This window comes from Abramis brama, assembly GCF_963993115.1.
Source record: "Abramis brama genome assembly, chromosome: 7".
Lineage (NCBI taxonomy): Eukaryota > Metazoa > Chordata > Actinopteri > Cypriniformes > Leuciscidae > Abramis > Abramis brama.
In genome coordinates, this window is record NC_139969.1 from 31,597,085 (window position 1) to 31,616,033 (window position 18,949).

Below are 18,949 nucleotides of genomic sequence, written 5' to 3' on the forward strand. Positions count from 1 at the left end.
TGAGGAACGGTGGCCAGTTGCATAAACTGCTTAGACTAGTCTTAATATAAGTTTGTTTGGTCAGATTAGTTCTTCAGTTACGCAACTGCTACTATAGCTTGTTTATCAGACCATTTCATCGTTTTCTGCAGCGTGCCTTGAGCAGAAGTGAGGCCGACCTGTATCTACACAACAAATGTCAGAATCATAGAGCTGAGATGGCGAAGGGAGGAGAAAACATGGCCTCTTTATGACTTTGTGTGGCGTCTGTAGGGTCCGAACTCCAGAGCCCTGTGTCCTACACGCTCTCAGCACTCCCAGAAGAGCCTGTCCAGACCGAGCGGCCTTTGCCCGTGCCTGTCATTAACGCCAGGCCGTAAATATCCCCCGCTGCCATGAGCGAGGTGACGTGTGAGGACCTTCAGACACAAGGATCAATGTCTTCCAGCAGCAGGTGTGGCATCTGAAACGTGTGCTTGACGTACGTGGATGAGTTTATTGAATGCTGATGTATTCCAAATAAGGATCGTTTTATAAACTTTGGTTTCTCTGTCAGGAATTCAACGGTTTTAAATATGGTATAAAAAAAAAAAAAATTACAATACAATTACATTTTCCTGGATAGTTTGTACATCTTTAGAAAAAAAAAAAAAAAACTCATATTGCTATGGACCTATATTATACATTATTCTAATTTCTATAGCCTAATATTCAAATTTTTACAATATATAGGCCCGGTTTCACAGACAGGGTTTAGTCTAAGCCAGGATTAGGCCTTAATTTAATTAGGTTTTATAAACGTACACTCTAAAACAAATACCGTTAAATTTACGGTAAAAAAACATCAGCTGTGGTTGCCAGAAAATTACCGTAAAAAATACAGTATCAGCATTTTAGGTTTTACAGACTTAACTTAAATTTACAGTAAAAAAATAAATAAAAAAAACTTAAATAAACGACCTATATAAGTATTAATATCTGTTTTATACCATTGTAATACACTGACAGCCACCAATCACAGTGGTGATAGGAGTCACGTGATGAATCAAAGCTCATCACAAGCAGCTTTTCCACAAGCTGAGAAAGATAATATTTATATATAGAAGCTGCACAGTTTCATTCACACAAACACTAAACACCATCATGGTAACACACATGACATTTTTAAAAATGCAATAAACATTAATTTAACAACATAAAACCTTGTGGGAATGTCAATTTACGTTTTTTTCACTGTAAATTATACAATGACGTTACTTTTTTTACTTCCAAAACCTGTCAATTTTAAATTAAAGTTAAATGTACGGTTAGATCTATCACAGTTATTCACCGTATATAATACAGAAACCTTCTGTTAACCAATTAACAGTTTTTCACTGTAGCATTTTACAGTCTTTTACCGTTAAAATCATGATATTGTTTTAGAAAAACTCAATACTGGTGGTCATCTTGAGACAAAACTATGGCACTGATATATTTTAAGAAGTTGCTTTCAGTTAAAACAGCTCAAACATGCATTTTAGCCTAAGACCAGCTTAAGCCTTGTCTATGAAACCTGTGATAGACTCTTAAAAGTAAAGGTTCCAAAAGGGGGTGCCATAAAAAACAAAACAAAAAAAAAACATTTTGGTCTGCCAAAAGAACTTTTCAGTGTTATTTTTTTGGTGTGAAGTATATTTTAAGAATCTAAATAACCTTTTGTCCAATGGAAAGGCTGCATGTTAAAGGTTCCCCAAGGAAAGATTGATGCTGATGAAGAATGTTTATTTTTAAGAGTTTGGGGTCAGTACGTTTTTATTACACATTAGTACGTAATTATGATATGAATATGTTTACTCAGCAACGATGCATTAAATTGATTGAAACAGTAACAGTAAAGACATTTATAATGTCACAAAACATTTTTCTTTCAGCAAAAAACAAAATCCTGAAAAAAAGTATCTCCATTTCCACAAAAATATTTAGCAGCACAACAGTTTTCAACACTGATAATAAGAAATGCTTCTTTAGCACCAACATCATGGCAGCTGAAATAAAGATTTTCATCTTGAAGTTGTATCAAACATCCGAAATCACATAGGCCTACTATATAGCCAAGTAGGCGAAAAACAGTATGTGACAAAAGAAGTAGCCTATGTCAGAATTCACAGTACTCATAAAAGAGTATGCAAAAAAATACCCAGATGATCTACTTCTTCCAGTCAGATTCTGAAGTGTGCATATGATGAACTCTTTACTATCCCATGAGGCAACGGGAGAGTAAAAGAAGATGAAGCGACGCAACTGCTGGAAGGTCACATGATAATGACAACATGGTGGATGTAGTGCATCCAGATTACATTCATACAACACACACTCATACTAGACAGAACATACTAAATGCAAGGATTCATCCTAAATGTTCCACAGTGCCAATCTCCTCAGGCACTGCTCTGATGAGTGTCGAGAGCAGGCACTGCCCCCTGGTGGGGGTTTCTCATACTTTCACTCTGGGATCACAATCAATCACAGCAACACCTCTCTCTGTACTAGCTGTCTCTAGCTGAGGTGTGATCTCTGTAAAGATAAAGCAGTCATCTATCTGGCTCTCGTACCCCACAGTCTGGTGTCAGTCACTCTCAGCGGGAGACTCCGTCTGAGTCTGATACCCAGCGTTCACTCCGTCTCCCTCTCTCACAAACTGAAGGCCTGTGACCGCTGAGAAGATAATTGCTTCCTAAATCTCCTAATCTACACTGTCTCTGCTAACACACAACACTGAGGTGTAGGGAAGAATGGAGAAATATGTGCTTCCCATGTAATCTGAGGAAACTTTACACAATATCCATGTATTCAGAATTGGGATTTCATATACAGTGGCCTGTGATTGAGAGACGCTCATGAGAAAATTGGGAAATACTGTTTTTAAAAGGTTTATCAAAGTCTAACACATGTTGGTGGATTCGTGATGTACATTACCAGTCACAAGTTTTTTTTATGTTTTTGAAAGAAGTCTCTTATACTCAATTATTTGATCAAAATATACTAAAAGAGTAATATTGTGAAATATTATAATTTAAAAGAACTGTTTTCTTGTTGAATATACACTGTCCGACCAAAAAAAAAGTCGCTGTTTGGATTTAAATCGGCAAATACTTAAAGTACACCTGTGTTTTTAATGTTGTTTCTATGTCTATGTGGTGTTTTTAATATGATTAAAGTCAAACCATGTGCAAATTCATGTCAAACATTGCTGAGTATTTTCCTCTTAAAACTGCAGTGAAAAAAGAGTCTCAAAAATCGCTGGTGTTTCTAACGTCACAAACTACCTTGTAACCAATCAGGTCAACATGCGGGCGGGCTTTAGCATATCATTAACTGCGAACTAGCAGGGGAGTCTCGAGAGATGCCAGGTTATCCTGGTTTATTCTTCTGTTGATATAAAAATTCAGGTATATAGCGGGTGTATGATGAATATTACGATGTTATGATGAACTACATGCCTTTCTCCACTGAAGTTCTTGATCAAAGCGTTTCTGATGATTGTTTGAAGGCAGACTGAGATGCGAATGTGAACATGGTTTGTGTAACATTAGCAACACATTATTAGCTGTTTGATAACATAGTTAAGCAAAAGGCTAATCATATTAATTACCGTTATGTGTCCGACGTTGTAAAAAGTGACACCATTGGGCAGCGTTCACTCACAGACTGTAAAAAATATGGACAAAGCGTCTGTGACGTCACCCATAGACTTTCAATGGTTTTGAAGTTGAAGTTAACCACGCCCTTATTTGTCATACATTTTATATCTAAATACGATCTAAACTAACGAGTTAAAAAAAAATTCACCACCCTCACAGTTGTCAGGCACGCGGAACCTATCGAAAAATACAATAAAAGTCATGGGACCAACCTGTAAAAACATGAATTTATGCTGTGAAAACGGACATTTTAACATGGGGTCTATGGACATTTGCTCCCTTTTGGGACCTCCCTCTAGCGGATTTTCGATGGATTGCAGTTTTTCGCACTTCCGGGTAGGCTTCATTTTTCAGATTAGAATGTTGCCGCTTGCGTTCACTACAGTAAAGTTGGTCGAGTGAATCTCTGAGCTGGTGTGAGTGAGTGGAGGTGGGGCTAATCAGCATATTCATGAGTCCACATATATTAAATGAAGCAAGGGTGTAGAGTTACATTCAAGCTACAGTTTTTTAAGGCATGAAGAATTTTTCACAGGAAAAAAAAGGTTTAATATGTCATTTTGGTGATCAAAGATGAGTTTTAAAGGATAAAATTATTGACTACATGCAGGGGGATGTTAAGAGTCTATGATTGGATCATTATTTCAGTGATTATTGTGTTTCTAACATGTGTTTGTCATCAGTTCTTCTAACCCTAAATGACAGTGTGTAGCTTTTCATTTCTTTAACATCCATGTAGGAAGACACATCACGGCCATATTCATCAGGCTGAAACTATGAAAAAATGATTGGGAGGAGCATGAAGAATAATTTTTACAAATTAATTTGCTCCTCTGAGTCCAGAGCTTAAATCACTGAAAGTCTTTGGGATGTGCTGGAGGAGACTTTACAGAGTGCTGGACTCTTGCATTGGCAATACAAGATCTGGACCAAAAATGTATGCACCTCTTGATGGAAAATGTTGTGATGTTATTACCATCAAGAGGTGCATCCATTTTCTGTTGCCAAACATATAGCATGCTAGAAATATAATAATCACGGCGATAATAATCCAATCATTGACTCTTAAGTATTTGCCTATTTAAATCCAAACAGCGACTTTTTTTTTTTTTGCAGTACATTTTCTAATATTATTTATACGTGATGCAGTGCTATAATTTCAGCATCGTTACTCCAGTCTTCAGTGTAACAATTCTTATTAACAATGTTAAAAACAATTTTTGGTGTTTAATATTTTTGTGGAAACAGTGAAGCACTGCCATTCAAAAGATTTAAAATAACATCAATTCCAATAATACTTTTATCCAGGAAAGATGATTTAAATTGATCAAAAGTGACAGTACAGAATTTATTATATACAAAACATTTCTATTTCAAATAAATGCTGTCCATTAAACTTTCCATTCATCAAAGAATCCTGAAAAAAAGCTATCATGGTTTACACAAAAATATGAAGCATCTGGCAATAACTGATTAACACCAAATCTGCATATTAGAATAATTTCTGAAGATGTTCAAGACTGGAGTAATGATGCTGAAAATTCAGCTTTAATCACAGGAATATATTATATTTTACAATATAGTCAAATAGAAAACAGTTATTTCAAATTTCGTAATATTACTGTTTTTTTTTTGTTTTTTTTTAATACTGTATTTTGATCAAATAAATGCAGCCCTGGTGAGCATAAGAGGCTTCTTTCAGAAACATTAAAAAACCTTTTCGCACACTAATGACTTTTGTACATAGTGTATGATCAGATTAAATCAGGTGTCAATACAACATAACACATCCTAAACAAAACAGACACTACTCTGTGGTGCAGTGGCCACAGTCAGGATGAAGGATGGCCAACTACATGTCAGCACATCCCACTGAGGCCCATTTCTATAATCAGCTCCATTAAGCTCTTTTCTCTATCCGAAACGCTCTGAAGACTTGTTCGCTGATGCAGCGCGCCTCAAAACACTTGTGCAGCACGTGGGATATTAACAAGATGTTATCACTAAATCACTATTAACGTACTATGCCAGAATCAAGGATCAGCGGGTTTTCAGAAGAAAGATCTTCGGGATCTTCCTCAGTAAGAGGTCGCTCAATGAATCGGTCGATAGGCAGGATGTAAAAGCTCTCAGTAACAACCAAGGCTCAAGAGATGTCATGCTGAGTTTTCCCATTACATTTCTCTATGGACATGAGTTAAGTTTAATCTTAAATGTTTTAATGCATGACCACACATGAATCGTTTTGTCTTGGATTGTTTCAAGACCCCAGTTAACCTAGACTACCTGCCATTTTTCCATTCTATTGTGAAGATTCGTCTCTGGGAATTGTAATAATCCAACATTAAAGGAACACCATGTAACTTTTGGCCCTCTAGCGGTTAAAAAACAAAACTGCATGGGTTTTGCAAAAGAACATTGTTTTGGTTGTGCTTCGGCTCTGAGGATGAATATGGTTCGTGACGAATGGATGGAAATCCAAAAAATGATGTCATCTGGGCATGTAAGTTCAAAATTTGATGCTGTTGTTATGACTAATTGGAAACACTGATATTTTTAATTAGTGACGTTACAAACGTTGGTTATCCTACTGCTCTAGGAAACATGCACTAGGTTAAGAGAAATAACCAGTTTAGATGGAAAGGATCTCAAGCTGACTAGCTGAAGACTGAAGCTGTACCCAATAATAGACACGATACTTCCTTGAAAATAAATTCCAGTACAGCGCTAACAGCCATAATGAAATGACCCTTCACAATCGATAATGTTTACAATGAACCTCTTAGAAAGCTACATATTGCAACTTATATCCACCTGCACTGGAAAACATTTATTTTTGCTGCTTGTTCAAATTACTTAATTAAAATGAGCTAAAGCAACACAATTGCTATACATTTTGCCCTAACTTAATTTCATTGTGTTCAATACACTTAAATATATTTCAAATAGAAATTTACTCAATCCATTTGTGTTGGGATTACGTGAATGATTTTTGTTGCATTAACTAAAAATAGGCGGGGGATTTTTAGTTCCCAGCATGCTGTGCATATGGCTGGATCAGGAGAGTAAGTGTTGAAATGAATAATTAATTGTATGTTTTTGAGTGAAGGAAAAGCCCTGTTAATGTTCAGTTACGTGTGACATTTATGGTTTTTATGGTTACCATTGTGCTGAAGAGTATATTAAAAAAAAAATAAGCTGTTGAACGAACTTAATTAAATTAAGGAAAGCTTTTCCACGAAATTGAATTATATTTTTCCAACAAAATCGAATTAGTTTGAAATAATTTGTTGTAATCTTGTTGTATGAATTTAAATTAATTTAGTCATTCCTGCTAGATAAAGTTTTTTCAGGTTAACTACATTTAGTTTTTGTCCTGCCTTAAATCACCAACATTATAATTTTAGCTAATTTGACTCTACGGTCATTTCTAATGATAGACACTACCAGTGTTCAATTGAATTAAAACCATTTTTTACATAGTAATATAATATTAAATATTGCTTGTGCAGGTCTGCGAGTGAGGTTTACACATAGTGTATACTGAGTGCACACAGCCTTAACACGAGGTTTAATGCACATATAGCACAATACTGAGCCCACAGCCTAAACACAGTCGCCACTCTTCTGCATAATGGTAACCACAAAATTCAAAAACATTACAGAAAGTTCTCTAAGTTTCTAGCATAACTGAACATTAAACACTAACATTAACTAACAACATCTTTCCATTTACTGAAAAACACATAAAAATAACACTTTTTCCCTAAATTGACCCTCTTAATGCAGTCCCTTGCAAAGCATGCTGGGAACTACAGATCCACTGAACAGTTAAATGTCAACAACAATGATTCATGTAGTTTTCACACAAATGAATTAGGTTGATTGAACAATTAAATTAAGTTGTGACAATATTAAACAATCGTGTTACTTTTGCTTATTTTAATTAATTATTTTAACAAGAGGCCAACATTCATTTTTTGAGTGACATCCGGTTAAGACGAACGGAAAATATTCATGTTGACTCAATTAAAAAAAAATTTGGTAAACCAAATTTTTAAAAAATTACATTGATTACATTTAATGAAATTAAGCTGGAATCATGTGTCGTATATGCTCATTTTAATTAATGAAATTGAACAAAGAGCTAAAATCATTTTTTTGAGTGTAGATCTTATGGTTAGGTTATGGATGGCTACATGTGTTAAGACTGTGATGCGTGAGGCTATATGTGACCCTGGACCACAAAGTCCCACAGGTATATTTGTGGCAATAGCCAACAATACATTGTATGGGTCAAAATGATCGATTTTTCTTTTATGCCAAAAATCATTAGGATATTAAGTAAAGATCATGTTCCATGAAGATATTTAGTAAATTTCCTACCGTAAATATATAAAACATTTATTTTTGTGAGTGAATGCATCACAATCGTGAACATAAATGTAGAACTTTAAAGGCGATTTTCTCAATGTTTCGATTTTTTTGCACCCTCAGATTCCAGATTTTCAAAAAGTTGTATCCCAACCAAATATTGTCCTATCCTAACAAACCACACATCAATGGAAAGCTTTTTTATTCTTATTTATAAAAATTTACCCATGTGACTGGTTTTGTGGTCCAGGGTCACATATGTCCAATGAGCAATAGTTGTGCTAAAGCCAGTGCAGTAACAAGTATATCTTTCTACTTTGCTGTGCTAGTTGCAGACAGTCTTTCAATTGTACAACATAACTGAATGTCAAATACAAAGTTAATTTCCATTTACTCAAAATCACAGACTAGAATATTGGAATCTACTCAATATATTTAATCTGAAATAACTAAATCCCTCAGTTCTCGCCATCTTCAAAAAACCAAGGCAATGTTAATTCTTGTTTTATTACGAGCTCTGTCATGTTCAGTGTTTTTATTTTATTTTTTTAAAACAGGTGATTCCCGGAGGTTCGAGATATAGGTGCTCCATCACAACCCTTTCTCACTCGTTGTGACAACTAACCTATTGTTGGAAACTCAAAATTGAAGACCAGGAGACTTTGGGATCACGTTCAAGAAGTTATTCTTTATTGAGGACTTCGCGTTGACGTGGCTGCAGTTCTTCCAAAGTCTCCTGGTCTTCGATTCTGAGTTTCCAACACTATTCCACTCCCACACCAAACATGCATTAAAGTAGCAACATTTCTCTATTTACAGATATGACGAGACGCGAACGGGCGAGTGACCTATGTACACAATTTCCCGCGAAAACCATCCCAACAGGTCTAAAATATCATCACTTATACGTACTATAGGTGAATCAGGGCAAGACAAAGACACGTTTTGGAAGGAGGATTGATGCATTTCAATTTTTAAAGAAAAAAAAAAGTTATATCGTGTACCATTAAATTCTGGGTTTTTTTCCCATTATGATCATTTGATGGTGACAACTGAAGCGACATTTAGAGTCTTGTGGAAGTCAAAATTAAAGATGAAAGTGCAATATCTTTTGCAAAGTACTGTGCGCCATTTTGTTAGATCTTTATTCGGCAATGCATATTCAAAGCAAATTTCAATACAGGGCAAAAGGAATTTCTCCTATGATAAATGTTGTACATCATACATCAAACATTCATTCGTTCATTCAAAAAAAAAAGTATGTTTTGTTTAAACCAGGGCAGTTTTTTGTGTTCTGAAAATAAGGTACAAAACAGACTGTTTGAGTAACCATGACAAAATAGTTCTACCAGTAAGGTATATTAGTGCATCTACTTTTTAATGTTAAAATGACACAAAAGAGACTGATACTGAAAAAGAAAGATCACAAAATCTGTGAAAAATGATACAACTCTTTAAAAGGTAAAGTATGAAACTACTTTTGCTTCCAGTAAAAATGTGTTGAGTCACTGTAATGAAACATGCCATCAAACAACTGTATTAGTAACTTTAAACCTCCTCCTAGATGGGAACAGGAAACGGGGGAAATACAGGTCTTCAAAATATATTTGGACAAGCACAGAAAGATGCCAAATTGTTAATGAAAGACTATTTTGATGAACAGTCCTCAGCTACAAATTCTTTTTGACCAGGCTTTCTTGTGGCCTAATTAAATTAAGGCCCCATTTAACATGTATAGCTTGCAGGTGATATTCTTTGTATATTCCAAGTCATCGAGATTCAGTGGAAAAAGGTACAAATACATAAATTAACTAGTATATTGTTAAACAGCATCTTATTCCCAAAAGGTAATGAAACGTCTTCATGTTTTTGGAACAATGGCACAAGACCAGCAGTTTCTTTTCAAAACCTTTTTGTATTAAATATCTAGCAAGACAATATGGTGCGTAAAGCAAGACTGCCGGAGAACAATCCAATAATGATGCTTGTTAAGTAAATGAACATCCTTTTAAAGACAACAGGGATCAGTTGCATTGAAAGCATGCACTTTCCTGTATTGATCAGATGACGAGCCAATCACCACCATGGGTTTGACAATAATACTGTGTATATACTGTAGTACAGCAGCAATTCAAGAGAGGAACATGCAATGTTATACTAACAGTACTGCTAAAAGGTGAATGTTTTTTTTTATTCCACTGTTTGGACAGGACAAGTAAATGCAGATGCTTTTACACGGTATTTGGAACTGAACGCTACGTCACACAAAATGAGATTTCAAAATGAATTTCCAAAGCTTCAATAGGACTCTTAGAGTTCAGTCATGTCCTAAATTCACCATGCTGTATCATGACAGACACAGATACTGTAGATTCAACTGTTTGCATCAGGATATAGAAGCATAATACACTGACATAATAAAAACATGAAACATTAGCAGACCCTGACAGTGTCAGTTCATGTCTTGTAGGTGGAGCTGAACTACTCGCGGCAGAAAAACGCGGGCACCTGCATGAATAAAATGGCAAGATGGAGTAGTTAAGCAAGTTTCTTCCTCCTTGTGGTGAACATAATCCAAGCAAACAGAAAACTGAAGTAAACCGGACAAATATTGAGGCTAAAAGATCAAATAAAGATGGATGGCGTAACACTGATGTCTCTTAGCTTAGCGTGAGACACGGAGAGCCTTGCGGATACAGGAAAGGTGCTTATGAGAGCAGCAGCGCAGACTGTGGCTGAAAAACAGGGAGGTTGCGATGGCCTGGCGCTCTAGTAAAGCAGGATGCGACGTTCGATGGCCTTGCGGCAGATGGGGCACTCGCTCATTCGGTCTCCGCAAAGCTGACAAGTGCCGTGACCGCACATGAAGATCATGTTTTTTAGGCGATCCAGACACACGGGACACATGGTCTAAGTGGAAGGCAAACATGTTAAATGAGTTATTTTTTTTTGCTGGAAAAAAGTTGATCAGAAAATAATACGTTGTAACTTTAGATGCCAGTGAAATTTTACAATTGAAATTGAGTAATCAAATGCAAAATAAAAACCCTGCATAGTCCTCACTGTGTTAATTAAACTTACTGAAAGCTCAGTCAAGAGCCGTTTTTCTTTTGTTGTTTGATTAACATTAAGAATACAGACAGTAGCAGGTACATTAGGCTGCTGTCACTTTAAGACCTAACACACTGTGGGAACGTGAAAACTTGTCAAGGCGGATTTTTTACAATTCTGTGCGTATTAGAGCGTGAACGATGCCAAAAAGTCTCTGTTAATTGGCATGTCTAACTAATGTAATGTTCATATATTTAAAAAAACAATGATGCAGGATTGCGATTCATTAAATGTTAGAATTTTAAACCGATTATTGACCGACAAACAATTCACGATTCAAAAGTAGAGTTGTCAAAAGTACCAACTTTGGTACCAAGTCGGTACTGTAATTTTAAAAATGTTTCCCTCTAGCATTTTGAGCACTGTTGAACGGATTCTTAAACACCCCTGATTGGCCATTGTGTTGACGCGCTCAACATGTATGTCTCTGATTGGCCATTGTTTTGACGCGCTCAACATATATGTCTGTGATTGGCCATTGTTTTGACACGCTCAACATATATGTCTCTGATTGGCCATTGTGTTGACGCGCTCAACATATATGTCTGTGATTGGCCATTGTGTTGACGCGCTCAACATATATGTCTGTGATTGGCCATTGTGTTGACGCGCTCAACATATATGTCTGTGATTGGCCATTGTGTTGACGCGCTCAACATATATGTCTGTGATTGGCCATTGTGTTGACGCGCTCAACATATATGTCTGTGATTGGCCATTGTGTTGACGCGCTCAACATATATGTCTGTGATTGGCCATTGTGTTGACGCGCTCAACATATATGTCTGTGATTGGCCATTGTGTTGACGCGCTCAACATATATGTCTGTGATTGGCCATTGTTTTGACGCGCTCAACATATATGTCTCTGATTGGCCATTGTGTTGACACGCTCAACATATATGTCTCTGATTGGCCATTGTGTTGACGCGCTCAACATATGTCTGTGATAGGCCATTGTGCTTTACACAGATACATACAGGAGCGTTTGAAAGCTGCGTCTATCAGCGGATGCGCTGCTTTTAAACGCTCCCGGGTGTATCCGCTCTGTGAAGAGCATCAAAGATGTCATTGATGATCATTGTAGCCAATCACAGACATATATGTTGAGCGCGTGGACGCAATGGCCAATCACAGACATATATGTTGAGCACGTCAACACAATGGCCAATCCATTCAACAGCACTCAAAATGCTAGAGGGAAATGCTGGTATCATCACATTTTTAAAATTTCAGAACCGACTTGGTACCGAAGTCAGTACTTTCTGACAACTAAAGATCGGCAGGGTTTGTTGTCGATGCATCAAGGAAACGAGTGAATCGCTTCAAACTGCGATGCTCACCTGCTCTTTGATATCCTGCAGTTGCTGCTGTAACTTCTGTACATCTGCATTGACATTAGTGTTGTCTTTATCCCTCTGCAAGGCTGGGATATTTCCACTGGCTGAAAAGCAAAGCAGAGGCCATTGAGAAAAGTTTCAGCGGGTCAACAGTTCATCATGAAGTTGGGGAAAGTGGACCCCTGGGCCTCAGCATTTGCAGACCGCAGAGTCTTCTAACTTGGCAAATTTTACAGAGGAATACCTTGATTCTAGAAGTTTTGTGCCTGTTCTGATACTTTACATGGCGTATATGGGGCACTGTGGTGTGAAATCAACCCATAGCACCGAATCGCAGCAGGCCGCAAGCAGGCTTATGGTCCCACTTAACGGCTACTTTAATTCATAAAGTGTGGGCCAGTGAGAATGACGTATGTTGGGGTGGAGATAGGGACTTTGAGCCCAAAGGAGCAGGAAGAAGTTGAGGCAGGAAGAACTTGGGGTGATTAATAGAATACTTACACCAACTTAGTGCCAGATTGTTGGGCTGGAGAAGATCCTGCGACCCCCCTGCCAATGAGTTAGAGCTCCCTGCTGAGAAGCAACCAGCCACAGTGTTACGTATTGCACGTACCCCTGCTGTTGGCTCAGGTGCCAATTCAGCCTGGCCTGTGGTATACGCTAGTTATAAATATTCATTAGAGGGAGCAAAGGGAAGAGCAAGTTAACGCAAGTATTTGACACATGGGAGGGCTTGTTCATCAAGCTATCCAATTATGGGTGCAGGACTATCCTCCACAGCAATTCTGCAGAGGTGACGAAAATCACTATCATAAAAGAAAGCTTTTAAGTAGGGATGCACTGATATAAAAATTTGGCCTGATAGTCGAAAATTACTTCCATGTTTAAAGGATACTACACAAAAATCGTATCTGCTTACCCTCATGCTATCCCAGATGTATATGACGTTCATTACGCAGATGGATACGAAGATGTTTAGGAAAGTAATCCATCTCTGTGAGTTCTTATAATGCAAGTGGATGGGACAGTTAAAGTTGATGCTTTAAAAACACCAATATCGAACACGGCCCTAGTGGATGAATCAATGCTTTCTAAAACAAATAATAGGTGTGTTGGAAAATTAGAATATTTTAAACTTTAAACAATCACTTCCGGCCAAGCTCGCAGGAAAAGTGACGCAGAAGCGCAGAGGACAGTTGGCCAGAAGCGATGGTTTATGGTTTAAAACGTTTCAAATATTAATTAGTATTTTTCTCACGCTCACCTATCGTTTTGCTTCAGAAGACATTGATTCACACACTGGGCTCCTATGGGTAACCATTGTGTTTGTTTTGTATCATTTTTGAAGCATCAACATTGAGGGTCCCATCTACTTGCATTATATGGACTCAGAGATGGATTATTTTTCTAAAAACCTTTGGGTCACACTTTATATATGGTGTCTTTAACAACTATGTAACTAACATAAAAAAAAAGGTAACACTTTATTTTACATTGTCCTTGTTACATATGTACTTACTGTATTAATAGTAAGTTATGCATAATTACAAGCAACAAACCTTCCCCTTTCGGAAAGTACATGTAGTTAATGAATATTACACGGTACTTAAATGTATAATTACATTAACAAGGACAAATTAAAATAAAGTGTAACCAAAATGTATTGCAAAACAAATTTGCTGCTATTGAGGTGGGATACGTGTACGGTGAGGGACAGATTTGGTGGTATGGGTAGGTTTAAGGGTGGGTTAAGGTGTAGGGGTTAACATTGTAATTATAGATGTAATCACAGAAATGAATTACAGATGTAACTGCATGCAGGCATTTTAAGTACAATGTAAAAACATGTATTTACACAAGAATAATATTGGATAAAATCTGTAGTTACACTTTATTTTAAGGTGTCATTGTTACAGTGTAATTATATATTTAAGTACAGAGTAATATTAAGCAACTACATGTACTTACTATAGGGTTAGGATAGGATTAGGATTTGGTTGAGGGTTATATTATTATTGGCTGTAGTTATGCATAATTTACTGTTATTACTATGGTAAGTACATGTAACATGTAACAAGGACACTAAAATAAAGTTTTTTTTTTTTTTTTTTTAAATGTTAGTAACAAATGAAAGTAGTTAAGGACACTCAATAAAAAGCAGGACCAATCTTTGTGTTCCACAGAAGTCACATATATGTGGGACTGCAAGAGGGTGAGAGGATTGTCCTCAAGATAAATAAGATAATCAATAAATGGAAAATTCTACACCAGTGGTTCAATCCTGGTCCTGGGGACCCACCGCTATGCACAGTTCACATGTCTCTCTTATCTGACACACTCAGTTCAGTTCATGAAGCTCTCACCTAAAGAGCTGATGATCTGAATCGGGTAAATACTCATTTAGAGATTTGCTGAAGATTAAGTTATTTTTAAGCGAGATTTATATGATGGCAAAGGTAATCTAAATGCAAAAATAGGGGGATATGAGCATGCACATATAAAACTATCGTCCCATATATATGTATGTATATATATATATATATATATATATATATATATATATATATATATATATACACACACACATATATATATATACATATACATATACATACATATATATATATATATATATATATATATATATATATATAAAAAATATAATTTAAACATTTCTAATAATAGTAATATGGTATCGTGCATCCCTAATTTTAAGGTTTTCATTCAGTGGAAAAACATTTATAGCAAAGGTTTTAGAGACCATGGGCATTGAGAGGCTTGAAAGGGAGATTTTTATGATGGATTAGTGTGAAAGAAGACAGACTGGTTAATTTTGAGCCTGACAAGTTGGAAAAAATTAGATGGATATTCGCTAAATGGGAAATTAATGGTGGCATAGTGAGAAACATTTCTTGGCTTCAGGGGTCGGCTAACAACACTGGATCATTTCACAGTCCCCCCCACTCTTACTTTCCAAAAATGATGTAGAATCTGTCTAACAGCATGATTAGTGGATATTTCCGGTGTTCATATTCAAGTTCCCTTCGGTGGAAATTAAAGTTCTAGGCATCCAATTGGCCACAGCCTTCAGATGGCAGTTTATCGCGTCCACTTTTAGAGCGAGGAGCCTCTTGTATGTGGGGATTGAAGTGCTTTAGTCTTCAGAGTGACTGAAGCAGGAGAGAATCCCATCTATGGTGGCATTTCTCTCTCATTGCTTCGTCTACATGGGGGGGGGACGACTGTGTTAGGTCTATATGAGATGCTGCTTCGGTCTTGTGTGTGTGGAAAAGTGGCGCCTTACAACAAACAGAGCTCAGGCACTAAAGACAGACCAAGATAAGAGCTAAAGGCTACATTCCTCTGCTGACTGGACTGTGTGCGAGTGTATGTGTGTGTGTGTGTGTGTGTGTGTGTGTGTGTGTTTTTGTGGATCAGCATGTCTGAGGGTCAGCAGAGATGTCAGCGTGGATGAATGTGTTGGACATCTAAGCGAGGCTAACAAGAAACAGATCCTCCTCTCTATAAATAAACACTGTAAAAAAAAAGTGAACTTACACCAGTATCCCTTTGAACTCAAACTAAACCAACATAAAAAAACATGGGCAGTGTCATGATCACATACAAAGGAATGATGTTGTAACAAATAGTAGTGAATCACAACTTAAAAAAAAAAAGAAAAAAAGATGGGACTAAAATAAATCTCGCATAGCCCCTTTGGCGTGTCCAATTATAGAAATATTCTATGCTTTCTGTGAAAAATGAATGCATTTTCAGTCGTCTGCTTGGAGTGGCTTCCCAAAAATCCTTAGAACTTGCAGCGCATGTTACGAAGACATTCCAGAGCAGTTACGAAGCTCATTCCAGGGTGTTGATATTATGCATTAAGAGGAGGGGCTACACGTCTGATTGGAGTCATGAAAACACATTTGGGAAATAACACATTAGTCATAACAATGGAGAGAGAAATGAGTGTGGGCAATAGAAACAGAGAAGCACCAACCAAAGCCAACGTAAATATCAAACATGAGAGACATGAGAACGTAGGAAGAGAGAGAGGAAAGAGAAATAAAAAAACGGGAACGTGTGGAAGTTCACTCACTAAGGTCCTCATCATCAGTGGCATCCTCCATACCTTTCCCTCCACAGCACGAAACGAAGGGAGTGCGGCGCTCCACCACGGCCCGACACTGTACACACTTTTTCATCAGGCTGGCGCAGTCTGCGGGAACACACACAGATGCGCAAACACACACACAAAGTGGGTTAGCTTCTTTATCCTATAAAGCCTACTGGATCATTGATAGTTCATACTTTTAGCATGTAGCAAGCAAGTCAAAATGAAGGCTTTGTTTTGTTCAATGCTAGCTGCATGCTCTTGAATCCTTTCATTATAACCAAAATGTAAACACGATGTAAATAAGAGATTTATTGTACAATAACAGGTTTTATTTTTTTATTTTTTTTACAATCGCTAGGACACATTTCTCGATGCTTGGGACACTTTTTCACAGTGAACACAACAGCAGTTTATGAGTGGATAATTTATCATTGCTTTAGCATAAAAAGTTTCCATTGACTACTTTCAATTTACATGAATGCACTTCTTACACAGACACAAATTCCACAAAACTCTATGCACCTACTATTTGCATGTTTACATACCTTTTCAAAAATGTTAAACTTAAGTTCAAAACCTAACATAATACAAAACTGAATAAGACAGCCATTTGCTACATTTCTACAGTAATACCATATTAAAATATATATCTAAAAACTGTAAAACTATCAAAGCAATTAGTTGTAGCTGAACACCTACACAGATGTGAGCTGGTCAAATTCATTACCATCCATTCAAAAGGGGAAAGTTGGGAATAATTTTGTACACTAATGGAAACATGTGCAGTGAAGTATAAACAATAGATCATTTTCATATGTGTTTTGTCAAGAAACTTTAAACTTTATTGTGTGAATGCATTGTGAAATTCATAAATGCATTTTGACCCCAAGCCGCCATTACTGTAATGCAGACGTTTTTTTTTTAAAAGAAAAAAGAAAAAGAAAACTGAAATTATATATATATATATATATACACACACACACACTCACCTAAAGGATTATTAGGAACACCATACTAATACTGTGTTTGACCCTCTTTCGCCTTCAGAACTGCCTTAATTCTACGTGGCATTGATTCAACAAGGTGCTGAAAGCATTCTTTAGAAATGTTGGCCCATATTGATAGGATAGGATCTTGCAGTTGCTGGAGATTTGTGGGATGCACATCCAGGGCACGAAGCTCCCGTTCCACCACATCCCAAAGATGCTCTATTGGGTTGAGATCTGGTGACTGTGGGGGCCATTTTAGTACAGTGAACTCATTGTCATGTTCAAGAAACCAATTTGAAATGATTCGAGCTTTGTGACATGGTGCATTATCCTGCTGGAAGTAGCCATCAGATGATGGGTACATGGTGGTCATAAAGGGATGGACATGGTCAGAAACAATGCTCAGGTAGGCCGTGGTTGTGCGTGTTGTGGCTTCACAAATGCTTTGCTGCATACCTCGGTTGTAACGAGTGGTTATTTCAGTCAAAGTTGCTCTTCTATCAGCTTGAATCAGTCGGCCCATTCTCCTCTGACCTCTAGCATCAACAAGGCATTTTCGCCCACAGGACTGCCGCATACTGGATGTTTTTCCCTTTTCACACCATTCTTTGTAAACCCTAGAAATGGTTGTGCGTGAAAATCCCAGTAACTGAGCAGATTGTGAAATACTCAGACCGGCCCGTCTGGCACCAACAACCATGCCATGCTCAAAATGGCTTAAATCACCTTTCTTTCCCATTCTGACATTCAGTTTGGAGTTCAGGAGATTGTCTTGACCAGGACCACACCCCTAAATGCATTGAAGCAACTGCCATGTGATTGGTTGATTAGATAATTGCATTAATGAGAAATTGAACAGGTGTTCCTAATAATCCTTTAGGTGTGTATATATATATATATATATATATATATATAAAATTTAATTTTTTTATTATTTATTTATTTTTATGTGATAAAACTACATTACAATAATGGTAATTTGGGGTGTAACTGTGGTTAAATGCCATCAGATATTGTCACATTTAATAAAATGGTCCTAAAATGCTAATTTTCTTCTGATTATGGAGTGGAAAATGACTCCATATTCACCCATATCTTATGATCATCCCGTGTGTGCACACCTAGATGCCTTTATCTGTATCATAGTCATGTTATGTGTAATGTGACGTTCTGACAAGTCAGATGACCGAACAAGCTTTTTTAGCTGGATGAGAGACAAAGAGGTGTAGTGTGGGAGGAGAGAGAGAAAGATGACTTACTCTCACAAGCGCACATGTGACCGCAGGGCTGGAAGAGCACCGCTGCCTTTTTATCAGAGCAAACCACACACTCCTCAATCTGTGGGTGAATTAAA

The 18,949-nt window shown here is 37.0% G+C and overlaps 1 protein-coding gene across 5 annotated transcripts in view; it reads right to left on the reverse strand.

Annotated features, from left to right (window-relative positions):
* Positions 1 to 9,158: 9,158 nt before the first annotated feature.
* Positions 9,159 to 18,949, reverse strand: part of mib1 (MIB E3 ubiquitin protein ligase 1) — a 74,178-nt gene continuing 64,387 nt past the window's right edge. The window contains exons 18-22 of one of the 5 annotated variants that reach the window (XM_084120233.1): positions 18,855 to 18,933; positions 16,589 to 16,708; positions 12,988 to 13,059; positions 12,490 to 12,590; positions 9,159 to 10,946 (exon numbers count right to left, since the gene is read on the reverse strand). In XM_084120233.1, coding sequence (XP_083976359.1) covers positions 10,806 to 10,946; positions 12,490 to 12,590; positions 12,988 to 13,059; positions 16,589 to 16,708; positions 18,855 to 18,933 — 513 coding nt within the window. In that variant the 3' untranslated portion in view covers positions 9,159 to 10,805. Of the gene's footprint in view, positions 10,947 to 12,489; positions 12,591 to 12,987; positions 13,147 to 16,588; positions 16,709 to 18,854; positions 18,934 to 18,949 lie in introns of all 5 variants that reach the window. The other 4 variants (XM_084120231.1, XM_084120234.1, XM_084120232.1 and 1 more) reach the window with 4 other exon arrangements.